This window comes from Amblyomma mixtum, chromosome 2, assembly GCF_055824585.1.
Source record: "Amblyomma mixtum isolate Tamu chromosome 2, ASM5582458v1, whole genome shotgun sequence".
In the NCBI taxonomy this organism is placed as follows: domain Eukaryota; kingdom Metazoa; phylum Arthropoda; class Arachnida; order Ixodida; family Ixodidae; genus Amblyomma; species Amblyomma mixtum.
This window is the reverse complement of record NC_143013.1, coordinates 275,220,341-275,232,423: the sequence shown is the minus strand read 5'-3', so window position 1 is coordinate 275,232,423 and position 12,083 is coordinate 275,220,341. Positions and strand designations below refer to the sequence as shown.

General features: G+C 47.1%; 1 protein-coding gene across 8 annotated transcripts in view; it reads left to right on the top strand.

The window, feature by feature from the left end:
* Positions 1-12,083, top strand: part of LOC149364063 (anoctamin-7-like) — a 90,397-nt gene that overhangs the window by 59,971 nt on the left and 18,343 nt on the right. For 4 of the 8 annotated variants that reach the window (XM_089574064.1, XM_089574066.1, XM_089574068.1 and 1 more), the window contains 9 exons: positions 2,459-2,567; positions 3,650-3,759; positions 4,954-5,061; positions 6,235-6,371; positions 8,164-8,332; positions 9,194-9,359; positions 10,285-10,375; positions 11,350-11,516; positions 11,908-11,990. In XM_089574064.1, coding sequence (XP_089430190.1) covers positions 2,459-2,567; positions 3,650-3,759; positions 4,954-5,061; positions 6,235-6,371; positions 8,164-8,332; positions 9,194-9,359; positions 10,285-10,375; positions 11,350-11,516; positions 11,908-11,990 — 1,140 coding nt within the window. Of the gene's footprint in view, positions 1-2,396; positions 2,568-3,649; positions 3,760-4,953; positions 5,062-6,234; positions 6,372-8,163; positions 8,333-9,193; positions 9,360-10,284; positions 10,376-11,349; positions 11,517-11,907; positions 11,991-12,083 lie in introns of all 8 variants that reach the window. The other 4 variants (XM_089574063.1, XM_089574069.1, XM_089574062.1 and 1 more) reach the window with 2 other exon arrangements.

Here is a 12,083-nt window from a genome sequence, read left to right as displayed (position 1 = left end):
TTCAATACAGCATGTCCCATGGGCTCAAAAAAGTTGCAGGCAGATATGGCGTTGACGTCGTGTTTTCTGCCCCGAAAAAATTAGGCAGGATGTGCAAACAGGTAAGGCAGAGGCAGGAGAGAAACAAAAGGGCTTTTCAGGTGCGCCATGTTTCCCCTTATGTACCTTGCGAGGTAGGGGTAGTATACCAAATTCCCTTCTCGTGTGGCGCCACATATATTGGCCAAACAGGAAGATGCATCAACAAGCGACTCGTGGAACATGAGAACACCAGAAAAAAAGACCCCCTGTCCCACGTGGCGGTCCACTGCAGAAAGTGCAAATGTAAACATGAAAAAGATTACGAAAAAAGAAAATCAGAAGGAGACCCTCTCGCTAAATGTGCATTTCGTTGCAAGAAATGCAAATGTACCCCCGGCTATAAAAACACCAACATCGTGTTCCGCCATAGTGATGAGATGACGCGAGAAGTTATTGAAGCTTTTCTTATACGTGAGAGGGGCGCAACATGCATTAGTTGCCCATCGGTCGCCCTTTCCGAAGGGGAGATTGGGTATCTGGCGTCCCATGTGGCATGAGTTGACTATAGTGGCGATTGTCCTTTCCTAACTCTGTCTATATATTTGTGTGTTTTTTTCAATAAACCCAGCTGTTAGTCAGCGCCTGTTTGTCTTTACCCCTCAGTTTCCACGTCCCGTCTTTGTTGCGCTGTTTCAAAAATGAATACGTATCAACTTGCCCAAATTTCTGCTTTACTCAACGATTTCAGTACCTGTGCAGACTGACGCGTATGTCAAATGCATCGAAGGCAGACCGACTACAAATGCACGTGGAAATGTTGACGGCTTGCATTTACAGAAGCTACGCGCTTAACTAAAGCACCTGGTTTCAGGAGTGGCTAAGGATATGTTGTGCGTCATGAAATGACGTCATTAAATACTTGGCCCCAAGTCTGAAATGGCGCAGTGTTAGTGTTCACAGAGAGCGGATGCTTGCCTACTTATTTCTTTTTTGATTGTAGCATGTAAGCTTCGACGGTACTTCGATGGTGCCAGCAGACCGCTTTGCTTTTACATTTCTCCTTAGCATGCCCACATTGTCACTGAGGTGTTATCTAAGCAGCCGCATTGAAGTGCTTTTTAACAATTTAGAGAAAGTAAGCACTCTTGATGAGTAATAAAATATAGCAGCCTATCTGCCAGGAAAGTGATTTAGGGGCAAATTGACCTAAACGCATATCAAAGCCTATTAGCGTGGATAGAGTGCTTAAAAACAAGCCAGTCCGCTGAAACACAAGCAAGCAACTCAACTTAAGCAGACGACCTGCTGTTTTGTTTTCGTCTTTATTTTTTCCTCTACCAGCATTCCTGCTACAACATATTTATTAATGTTGGCGTTCGTGTTGCTAACGATTCAACTTGTATTACGTATATCACTCACGGTATCACAGCTGGCCCCAAGTTAGACATAAATGCTCCTTTCGTAAGGGAAAACGACAAGGTTGTTCACTAAGTTCTGCGTAGTTTTTTTTTTTTTTTTTTTGACGCTGCCTGGAGATGGTCTTACGATCGGGTGATCGATGACTTGATTGCGGGAAAACCTCTGTGGAACACCAAAATTCATTGTTGAGCATTGTGCATCTTCAATGAAAGCACCTTATCAGACTTTTTAAAATAATTACGAGCAACTGACGCAGACGTCTGTCGAGGACATAGGCGTGCGTAGTAGACATTTCAGCGAGCTTCCTGAAAACTCGCAGGCCGGGTTTCAAAATATTTTTTACATGTAAGACCAGCTCCCAATTGGTCGACACCATCGTTTCAATGGCAATTATTGGTGGCCAGTTAACGTTGCACCAGCGCATTACGTATTGCATCCGCTTAAAAACTGTTCAGCGAGTTCAGCGCCGTCACCTTGTCTTAATGTCGACATCAGAGTCATTACATACTTCTAATGACATAAAATGATTATATCTAGCATATGCATTGTTAGTCAAGGCTTAAGATCGAATGCTGCCGTCTTTGAAAACTTGGGCACAACGGGGTGAGCATATTAACTACAAAAATTTCGTGCAAGTAATCATGCAACACTCTGCATAAATGTGGCCGAGCTTGTATGTATAACACCATCTCAAGCTTAGGATAGTACTCGCTAGCTGGAAAGCTTCACATTAGCGGTATAATCAACAAGATAGAAAGCTGGGGTAGTTGGAGGCTGTTCATGATGAAATTTGTAGCAGTAAGATGTTTCTTCGGTGGTGTACAAATGGCACTTGACTACGTACTGCGCTATAGCGTTACGTAAGCGATGAAAAGGTGTGCGTGTCGGGTACGCCACACGGGGCCGAAGAGTGGTGCACAGAGTGGCTGACGCCCGGTCCCCCCGGCTGGCTGCAGTGGCGTTTCAGCTTGGCGTGTTTGAAAAGCAGAGGCTGAGCGGAGGCCGACCTCGTGCGCAGAACACCGCCGACGACGAGCTGGAGTCGCAGGCCAGCGACCATGGGCTCGTGATGGGGCCCGTACAGAACCAGGCGCCGCTGTTCTTCCGAGACGGCAAACGCCGCATAGGTGAGTGCCTGTCTATAGTTGCAGTAGCCCCCCTTAGAACTTGCATTTCTATGCTCCAATGTATGTGGGACCAATTACAAGCTTCTGAATGCCTCAATTGTCACTGCACAGAATATAATGCTGAGGATGCCATGCCTGCTAAATGCGATTTTTTTCTTTGCCCCGCAATTGCACTCGAATTCACTTTCCCCAAGAAAAACTTTTTAGGCAGTCTATACATAGACTGTCTGTAGACTTCTGTCTATAAAGTCTATAGGCTGCCTATAGACCACTTTTATACACACGAGCCCGGTGCGAAAAACCGAGTCATGGGCCCTAGTCAAGTTGCTTTGAACAGCTTTTTCTGCTTGCCCTTCTATTTGTTTCTTCCTTGAAAAAATGCCGAGAGAATGTGAGTAAAAAATGTAAATTAAATGCGCTCAATCCTGCCCGGGCCAGAAGGCTGCTTGTCGCACATTAGTCTCCGTCTGTCAGGCTTGTTTTGTTCACTCTGTCTAGCAAACAAAGCCCAACCTCAAGCCGGCTTTGGTTGCTTTAACTAATTATCCGTCTTCCACTTGGCTTCCTATGCCTTATTCTTCCAAATACTTTTGTTTCTTGCATTCCACATGAAAGCTGGACCATAAGAACAGACAGAGGGTAGAACTTTTTCTCACATATGATCAATTCGTGCTTCGTCAATGTCACTCCCGTTTTTTGCGGCTACCGGGCTCAGTAATAGCGCGCACCTACCGACAGGTGTGCGCATTCTCCCACCACATACGTATTCTTTTTTCTCTTCCGGGCCCTTTTTCTGGTAACATATAATGCCACTAAGCACGTATCGCCCTGGTGACAATCGACAACGGCCGTATACATCATCCCGTTTCTTCGCACCAATGCTTGAGTTCCTGCTATTTTGGTCCTCCTTCAAGCGCATTACTGCGATGATTGCGTCCGCAATTGGAGCAGCATAAACTAATCCAAGCCAGCTGACATGGCACCGTTAATCTTCTCTCCCACGCGTTGCGTGACAGTTACGGCAACGCGTTGTCGGTAGGGGGGAGGTGTTGATGGTCTTCCCCCTCTTCCCACGCACGCAGACTACGTGCTGGTGTACGAGGACAGCGAAGGAGCGCGGCTGGGCAAGCACGATGAGTGGCGGTCCACATTCATGGCCAACCTACGGCAGGCCGGACTGGACATGGAGGAGGTACGCGCCAACGTTTAGGCTAATCTATAAAGCTCATGAATATCAAGGACACGCTTTCATTACGTAACGGTGCTTACAATATTGCCTGTTGTATTGCAATGGTTGTGGTGCTGAACTTATATGCACCTATACTTGTGTGTGTTTGAATTTTTCCTCTCGACTATGCCTCTGCTGTTGCCCTGTGTTAGTTTTCTATTTTGTTTTAACATTCCTATACGAATTGCTATGCTTGCACTTATCCTTGTAGCGCTTCCCTTCTGTAGAGCTTACCGGTAGATGTACAACCAAAACATTTTTAAAAAATGGTAGTATTTTAATGTTGTTACTTCCGCGTCGTTTCTTCTTCTCTACTAATTTGTTAATATATTGTTTATCATGACTGTATGCTTCACTTTTGTTTCCTTTGGTTATTAATGCACTGTACAGTATTTTTACGACCCCTTACAGAATTATCAATGGGCCTGTAAGGTATTTCAAATAAAATAAATAATATAGTTAAGCCAAGTAGACGTGCGAAAGCAAGCGTTTAGCCCGACTGGCTTATAGTTTTGCTTTGCTGGGTCGTCGGCACGTCTGGCGACGACATTAGACTTGACTTAAGCTCTGATCGAGGTTAAGCTGATCTGATCTGTTTGCGCCGCAGATGGAAGTTGATGAAAGACAAGGACGTGCAATGCGCAGTGCGAGAGTGTGTTGTAGACTAACGCGAGGCGTGATTGGCTGTAGCTATAGCATAGTGCTCTCCTGCAGTGGTCAGCGAAGCTGATTTGTTCGCACTGCCGTGGGTTCGCATCCCAGTCGCGGGCAATATTTATTTTATTTGTTTATTTATTCAAGCTCAAGGTCAAGGCTTCAGCGGTAACCTGGCTTTTGCAGCTTTGGCCGTGAAGTACAGCTTTCGCTCTAAAAAATGCATGGAACCAAACCCTACACTTTCCAATAATTAGTAAAATATATTTCGGCTAAAATGGACACAATTGCATCGCCAACTCAGCTGACTACGAGGCTGTTGACAACGAGGTTGTCAACAAGTTGACAACCTCGTCTTCCTTCACAAGGGGGGCGCTTGAATTCTAGGGTGTTTGCCTACAGTTGTTGCCAGCACAATTCTTTTCCCGGCAGTGGTCAGTAATATCACCCAAGTATGTTCGCAAGGTGGCGAACGCTGAATGGTCGGCCGCTCGGCACTCGCAGGAGCTGGTGGAGGGCGAAAGCAAGTCTACCCACTTCATCAAGCTGTCGGTGCCGTGGCCAGTGCTGCTGCGGTACGCCGAGGAGCTCTGCCTCCGCGCCCCGCTTCAGGTACGAGACACCGTTCCTCGCCGCCGGCTTATAGTGCGCGCTCGATCCGCGCGCATACAGACAAACAACGTGGCAACAACAGCAACGGCGCCAGCAGCTGTTTCGTTCGTCAAAGGCGCCGCTGATCTATCGGAGGATGCATAAAACACTCAACGTAATCTGCACGAGAGGTATTCAGAGCACAGCGCCGACTCTAAGCGACCAACTTCGCTGATCCGATTATGAGCCCCTACGAAGCAGCTTGATAAAGCAGGCAACCTACATCTTTGATTTTAAGCTTCTGTATCCTGCGCGTTCGTTATGGACGACATTTAACGCATATCAAGTGGTCCAAAATGGCTTATATCAAAGTTCTTTATTTACTTCCAGTCTCAAAACCTCGAGTAAAAGTCCGGAATAGTACCTGGAGGTTAGCAGACGAAGGCGTCACCTATGTTCTGAGCAGTTAACAACTGGTGCTGCCACAGTTTGAACAGCTGTTAGCAATTCAAGACTATGCCGCAGGTGGCGTGACTATCGCTAACCTTCAAATTTGGGACCAACAAGAGGGCCTGATTTTGATCTATCGATTGTGCATGTGGGTATACGTTCAAGGGCAGTCCTTTCTTTATAGACCTTTTACATTTGCATTTCTGGGAGCCATATTTCCACAGCGCTGTGCCAGCAGTGTTTTGATTGGTGGACTTCATACAGGCATCTACTGCGCATGCGTAGTACTGTCAAAACGCATGCGCGCTCATCAAGCTGTAAACAGTGAATAGGTTTCTAGTGTCCAGTGTAAAATATTTCAAAAAGCCACAATCTGAGCACTGCACACTTGACAGCTTCGCAACCAATTAGCCGATGTGGGAGAAGGTAGAAAATCAGGTAACGGAAGTGAAAAACTCAAATTTTCTTCGCCCCTGCAATCAGGAGAGCGGAATTTCAGCGAATAGTTTTTGTTTGTCGTTTTTTAAATGCCTGATTTATTTATTCAGTGTACACTCAACTCCGACGCTGTACGTCAATTGAGCCGTCACCAATGATACAAAGGACGATTAGCGCAGACGTAATGCTGCGATAAATATTTTTCTCTTCGTTTCACTTTGACTGACCTTACATTTCTATGTGCTTATGTTGAATATGGGGCCTGCTCAACGTGTAATCAAGCATGCTCCTATACGATCGCTGCAGGCACACCCAAACCCCAGCGTCAACTGGTCGGCGGGAGTGCTGGCGGCTTTGCGCATCCCAAACATCATGGAGGCCGAGGTGCCCAACAAGCCGCTGGACTACTACACCTGCACCTTCAAGCGGTCCAAACTCGACAGGTACGCCAGCACACTATTACGGTTTAAGGCGTACAAGTTTCCGATTAAATCATGTAAGATTACCCCTGTCAGTCCCTTCTGGTAATTGCCGCTCCCTCAATACCAGAAGAGAGTGAAGGACGGTAAAAATTAAGGCCGGCAGTTTCACTTCTTTTCAATTAGTGTCAGTGCTTTTTTTTTGTGCGTTTATAGTAGTGCATCATAGACGTGTGGTAGTCGGGGAGTCGCTGGGAATGAACTGAATTTTTTATTTCTGAACATTTCTACAGAGCATGTTTGAAACATGCCCACGAGTGACATATTAACCTGTGGGTCATTTTGAGACAGTGCAACACGTTCGACTAGAATACTCAGTGCACACAGACGAAATAACGCGTGATCAGCTCAGAATACAGGCATTTAGACTACGCTACCGCTTATAAGCATATTAGGCGACTCGCCATCCCCTTCGGAGGACCGCAAATTATTAAGAGATTTTATTGTCGGGACACTAGCCGCTCCGACAAACTTTGCCCGCCGCTTGCGCCAGCATAAAATTGCTGTAGTATTAAATTTAGTCATCATTGTTCGTGTTGTAACCCGTTTCCTATTGTTTTCGGAGGAATACACACAGCGCGAAGGAGGACAAAGGACGAAGAAAAGCGCAAGCTTAAGCCAAGTAGCCTATCTTGCAACCTTACTAATTTTTCTGTTTCGCTCTTTCTCTTACTAGAGCCCTTCTCCCCGCAAACATCAAACCAAAAGCCTCTTCCCCGACAACACTGCACAGGGAGCTTCTGGTTCTATCAGCCTAGATAACCTAGTTGTTATCACACAATTCCTGCTTTGTACATTAAAATGCCTTCCATATGTCACTTGAGGTATATTTGGGCATAGCACATTCATCGCTTGAAGTGCCTGCGACACTGGTGAACAATGTTAATACTTGCCTGCACTTCACTAACATGAATACCTCCAAAAGTGGAAGGGAAGATAGCCGCTATTGCGGAGCTGAAGTGGTATAGAGTGCCACATGGCGCCTGCCGAGGTAGCGCCGCGCCTTAGATTTAACCCGTAGCGTGCCATTTCTTTTAATGCGAGCTTTTGCGAAGTAGGAAACGTAAAAATTTGAAATGCAGTTATTGCTACCACAGGTCATTTTCGCATGCAAGCAAGCCAGTTTTTTCTTTGAGCGCGGATCCTTGATGCTTGGCGTCACTGCCATTCACTTCCAAACGGCGATCACGGAGTTCTTTTTGACCACGATGGCACGTGACTATGAAGAAAAACCAGAATGAGTTATTCTCAGTGTTCCTTTCAGAAGCCAAAACCGCGAAGGGCGAGGGCAATTTTAGTGGAAACGACATGACAGGTTCCCTTGTGTGGGCCCACATAAAGTGCACTTACGACTGCGAGTCTGCCTTTGGTCCTGTGCGTTTCGTAAGATACCCTGCATACCAGCTTGCCCAGTTGTTTAAGTTTCTTTTCACCTGAACTGAATAATTGTCGACTGAAGTCTTAGACGACTTGTTCTTAGGCTGCTTATTGTATGCTTAGGAAAAGGCTTCTGGCACAAAAAGGAATACAGACACGCAGTATACAGAGCATGCAGGATGAGCACCACTAAAAAATTAATCGAGTCAGAAACACATTGCCAGTAAAGAGGACAGAGGTTCGTTGCGATCAGCTGGTAGCAGCGCTCTTCCTTTGTTCTCTGGACAGCGTGTGTATAGCTCTTGGCACCAGAAGCCTTATCCTGGTTAGTTAGAAGATCAGGGAAGGGCTGAGACGGACGTGTGCGTTTGCACCGCAGGTTCTTGGGCAGCGACAATCAGGACGATTACTTCACGGTGACTCAGCGCGTGTGCGTCGCCTACGAGATCCTGCAGACGGCGCGCTACGGGGCTCGCCGAAAGGCGCAGATCGGCATCGACAGGCTCATCGAGGAGGGCGTCTACACGGCCGCGTTTCCCTTGCACGAGGTAGGCAAACGTGCACCTGGGCTTCGGGCCGTACAGCCGTAGCCTGCTTTAAATAGCATGCCCCGTGGAGGTGTTGAAATATTCAGTGACTATTAGAAACATCGGCCCTAAAGGCATGGCAACGGCTGAACTTATGGAGGGGACAAGTGTCGTATTCCTTCACTGTTCCGCTGTGATCTAGGGGCGGTTGTTCCCGTGAATCATTCCCAACTTCATCAGTTTGCATCCTGATAATCAACATATCAAGCAGCGCCCTCATTTACATTTACCGTGAAATCCTTAAGAACCACAACACAGATCTACGAATCTACTCCGCCCATACAAGATGCTGACGCGGGAATAAGCAGCAGCTTGGACGCAGCTATACGAACACGTACCTACAGCTAAGCCTCTGTGGGGAACACCGCTCACATTATCACGCTATATGTGCTTGCCAAAGTATGCAGGCGGCCTCGAAAATCCCAAACCCACAACCTGAGAAGTGGGAGGCTGTAGTGTACAGCTCTAGCATAGAAGACCACAGCTGGTTCAGCGGGCGCAGCAAACAGCTAAGGACGTAGGAACCCTGGACTAAGGGCCCCTCCCAGTTCGGGGGCGCGAAGCTCTTTATTGAAAAAAAATGTGTTTATCACCGCCACAACCACCATCGTTTACCGTGGTCCTCTTGAAGCTTGCTTTTTTTTGTTATGTATTTTTGTTCGCCTCATTCCACTCGATAGCCATCGGGTTCATTGGCCTATTCAGCCTGTATAGTGAAAAAGTGCCAATTTGTGTGGGCGCAGCACATAATGGCAAGGGTGCGTGGCTCTTAATTGAGCAAACAGCCTGCCAACACTGACACATCGGCGCGGCGTCTCGCAGGGCGATTACCGGAAGCCCTCAGGAAACGTGCCTCCAAACTTGTGGAATCGGCGCCAGGTGCTGTACGAGTACTGGGCGCGCTGGTCGTGCTGGTACAAGTACCAGCCCCTGGACCACATCCGGGAGTACTTCGGCGAGAAGATCGGCATCTACTTCGCCTGGCTTGGTGAGCTCCGCGGCACACCGATGCTCCTTCTCATGACCGATATTGCACCTACGCTTCGCTCACGTTTAGATTCTCTTGCAGTATTTATACAAGCGTGGCGCTACGCGCCCTAAGCTACAGCGATGTTTCCTCGGATGCAAATGAAACTATAATGTCTCTTTTTTTTCCCTCTTCGTACTTGGAAAGAAAAGAAAAAATGGCACATACAAGGACACAACGGAAGGACACTTGCAAGCGCTGGTCAGACCACTAAATTTGCTTGAATCACAAGGGCGGTATGTATTGTATACTTTTCGCCCGTATCTTATTGCATCTCGACATGTCAATCCGTCGTATTTCTTTTTCTTTGTGTTTCTTTCCTGCTCTTTTTTTTGTGTTTTGTTATCCGAAGAGCCTGCCTCTGTCATCATCATCATCATCAGCCTGACAACACCCACTGCAGGGCAAAAGCCTCTCCCATGTCTCCCCAATTAACCCTGTCCTTTGCCAGTTGCGGCCACTGTATCTCCGCAAACTTCTCATCCGCCCACCTAACTTTCTGCCTCCCCCTGCTACGCTTGCCTTCTCTTGGAATCCACTCCGTTACCCTTAAGTACCAGCGGTTATCTTGCCTTCGCATTACATGCCCTGCCCAAGCCCATTTCTTCCTCTTGATTTCAACTAGGATGTCGTTAACCCGCGTTTGTTTCCTCACCATATCAACGTTTGCATGTGTCCTTCCACTACGTCCATATCGATATCTTGCGCGATCTTGCACCCTCAGTGATAGCCCTTCATTAGGAGCGTTGCTTGTGAGCTAACGGTTAGCTCAGCGTGCTGTAAGCTGCGGGTTCATCCAAATTAATCAACCGGCACTTCTCGCGTGACTCTCGGATCAGGTTCGCCCTCCTGCTGAGCACCCCGCGTGTGTTTCAATGTCTCGCAGGATTCTACACGGGCTGGCTGCTACCGGCTGCCGCTGTTGGCTTTCTCGTGTTTCTGTACGGCATCTTCACCATTGGCAACGATGGCCCCACGTAAGCGTCCTTCGCTATTGAGCAGGCTATGATAGCAACTCGCTTGAAGTTGCTGCTCAAAATAACGGCCTTGTAGATTTATTTAGAGGCCTATACGCCTGAAAGCTCAAAATAATATTACCCTATGTACCTTCTATACCTTCTATCCCCCCCCCCCCCCCCAACCCTCCGTCTACGTCCAGCAGTGTGTTTCTTCTTAGCTTCTCAAACATTTCCCTGTGCAAAGCTGTTAAGCGCTTTTCGGTATTGTTTCGGTCCTTAGCATGTATGTCTGCTGTGATTAAATTAGGAACCCCAGCTTTGGGGAACATTCATTAATTTAGGCCTGCCTTAAAATATTGTAAAATAAAAGGCCCCAGCCTGCATCGCACAAGCACAACAGTAGCTTTCGGGAAAGAGTCACGGGACGCCTCATTATGTATCCTGAAAAAAATTTGTCATGTAACTGAACGAACGCGCAAATAACTACTCCCGTCTCCACTGCCCATCTCAGAAAAAAAAAAAAGAAAGAAAACATGCCACTGCCTCTGAATTAACCTTATCTCTTCCTTCGTCCTTTCGCATTTCTATTCATCTCCCCTTCCTCACTTTCTGCTCTGCAAAACCCTGCCGATGCTTCTTCACAAAGCTGTACTGCTATGCAGAAAAGCTATTTGGTTACGGGGGAACGCGTGTTTGGAATTGTGAATGTATTGATTACTGAATCAGCAGGCCGTATTGAATACTGTGCCTTACATCTTTCATCCTTTATCGTGTCTCTTAAATGTTTTATTCCTGAACTTGGAACGAGAACATTGAGGCACGACTTCCTACACGCCAGCATCGCGCAGCCAGAAATGTTGCGTCAGCAATGTGGTTTCATTGAAATTCGCGTCTGTAAATATAATTGCGCCTATTTGCTTTGAGAGAAATGTATGTCTCTGTCCGATCGCCTCTTTTCTGCCGTATGGCGCTGCTTTCTACTTAAACATCAGGAACGAAACCTGCAACAGCGACAAAAAGTACCGCATGTGCCCGCGCTGCGACGAGAAGTACGGCTGCGACTACTGGTACATCAGCGACAACTGCATCTTCACCAAGATCACCTACCTCTTCGACCACCCAGGCACCGTGTTCTACGCAATATTCGTCTCCTTCTGGGGTAGGTCGCAGTACAGGACGTTCCTGTCCATACCGTACCTTTCTCTGAAACAGAGCAGAGGGGCAGCGGGTGCCGATGTAATTTTTCTTCTTGACTTTAGTTGGCTCTGTCAAGGACACAGAGCTAAAAGGCAGTGAACACTTTTTAATAATGTTTTTGTCATTCGTTGCTCGAGCGATAAAAGCACTCTTCTTTTCAAACTGCACCGGCTTGCCGCCACTTATGTTCTCACTAAATTAAAGCATCATTGTGTACTTTACGCTCTCTGAGCAGGATATAAGACTGCTATTAGATCTCTGTCTCTCTCTCTCTCTCTCTCTCTCTCTCTCTTTCTCTCTCTCTCTCTCTCACACACACACACACACCATTTCTCTCATCCTTTCTCTCACAGCTGTAACGTTCTTGGAGTACTGGAAACGCAAATCCGCCAGCCTGGCCCATCACTGGGATTGCATGGACTTCGAGGAGGAAGAAGTAAGTAGATGACGACGTGCCATTAAATCTGAGGACTTCATCGTCATCATCTTCACTCTGTCCTCTTATCTGGCAACGCTCGAGGTCACCTAG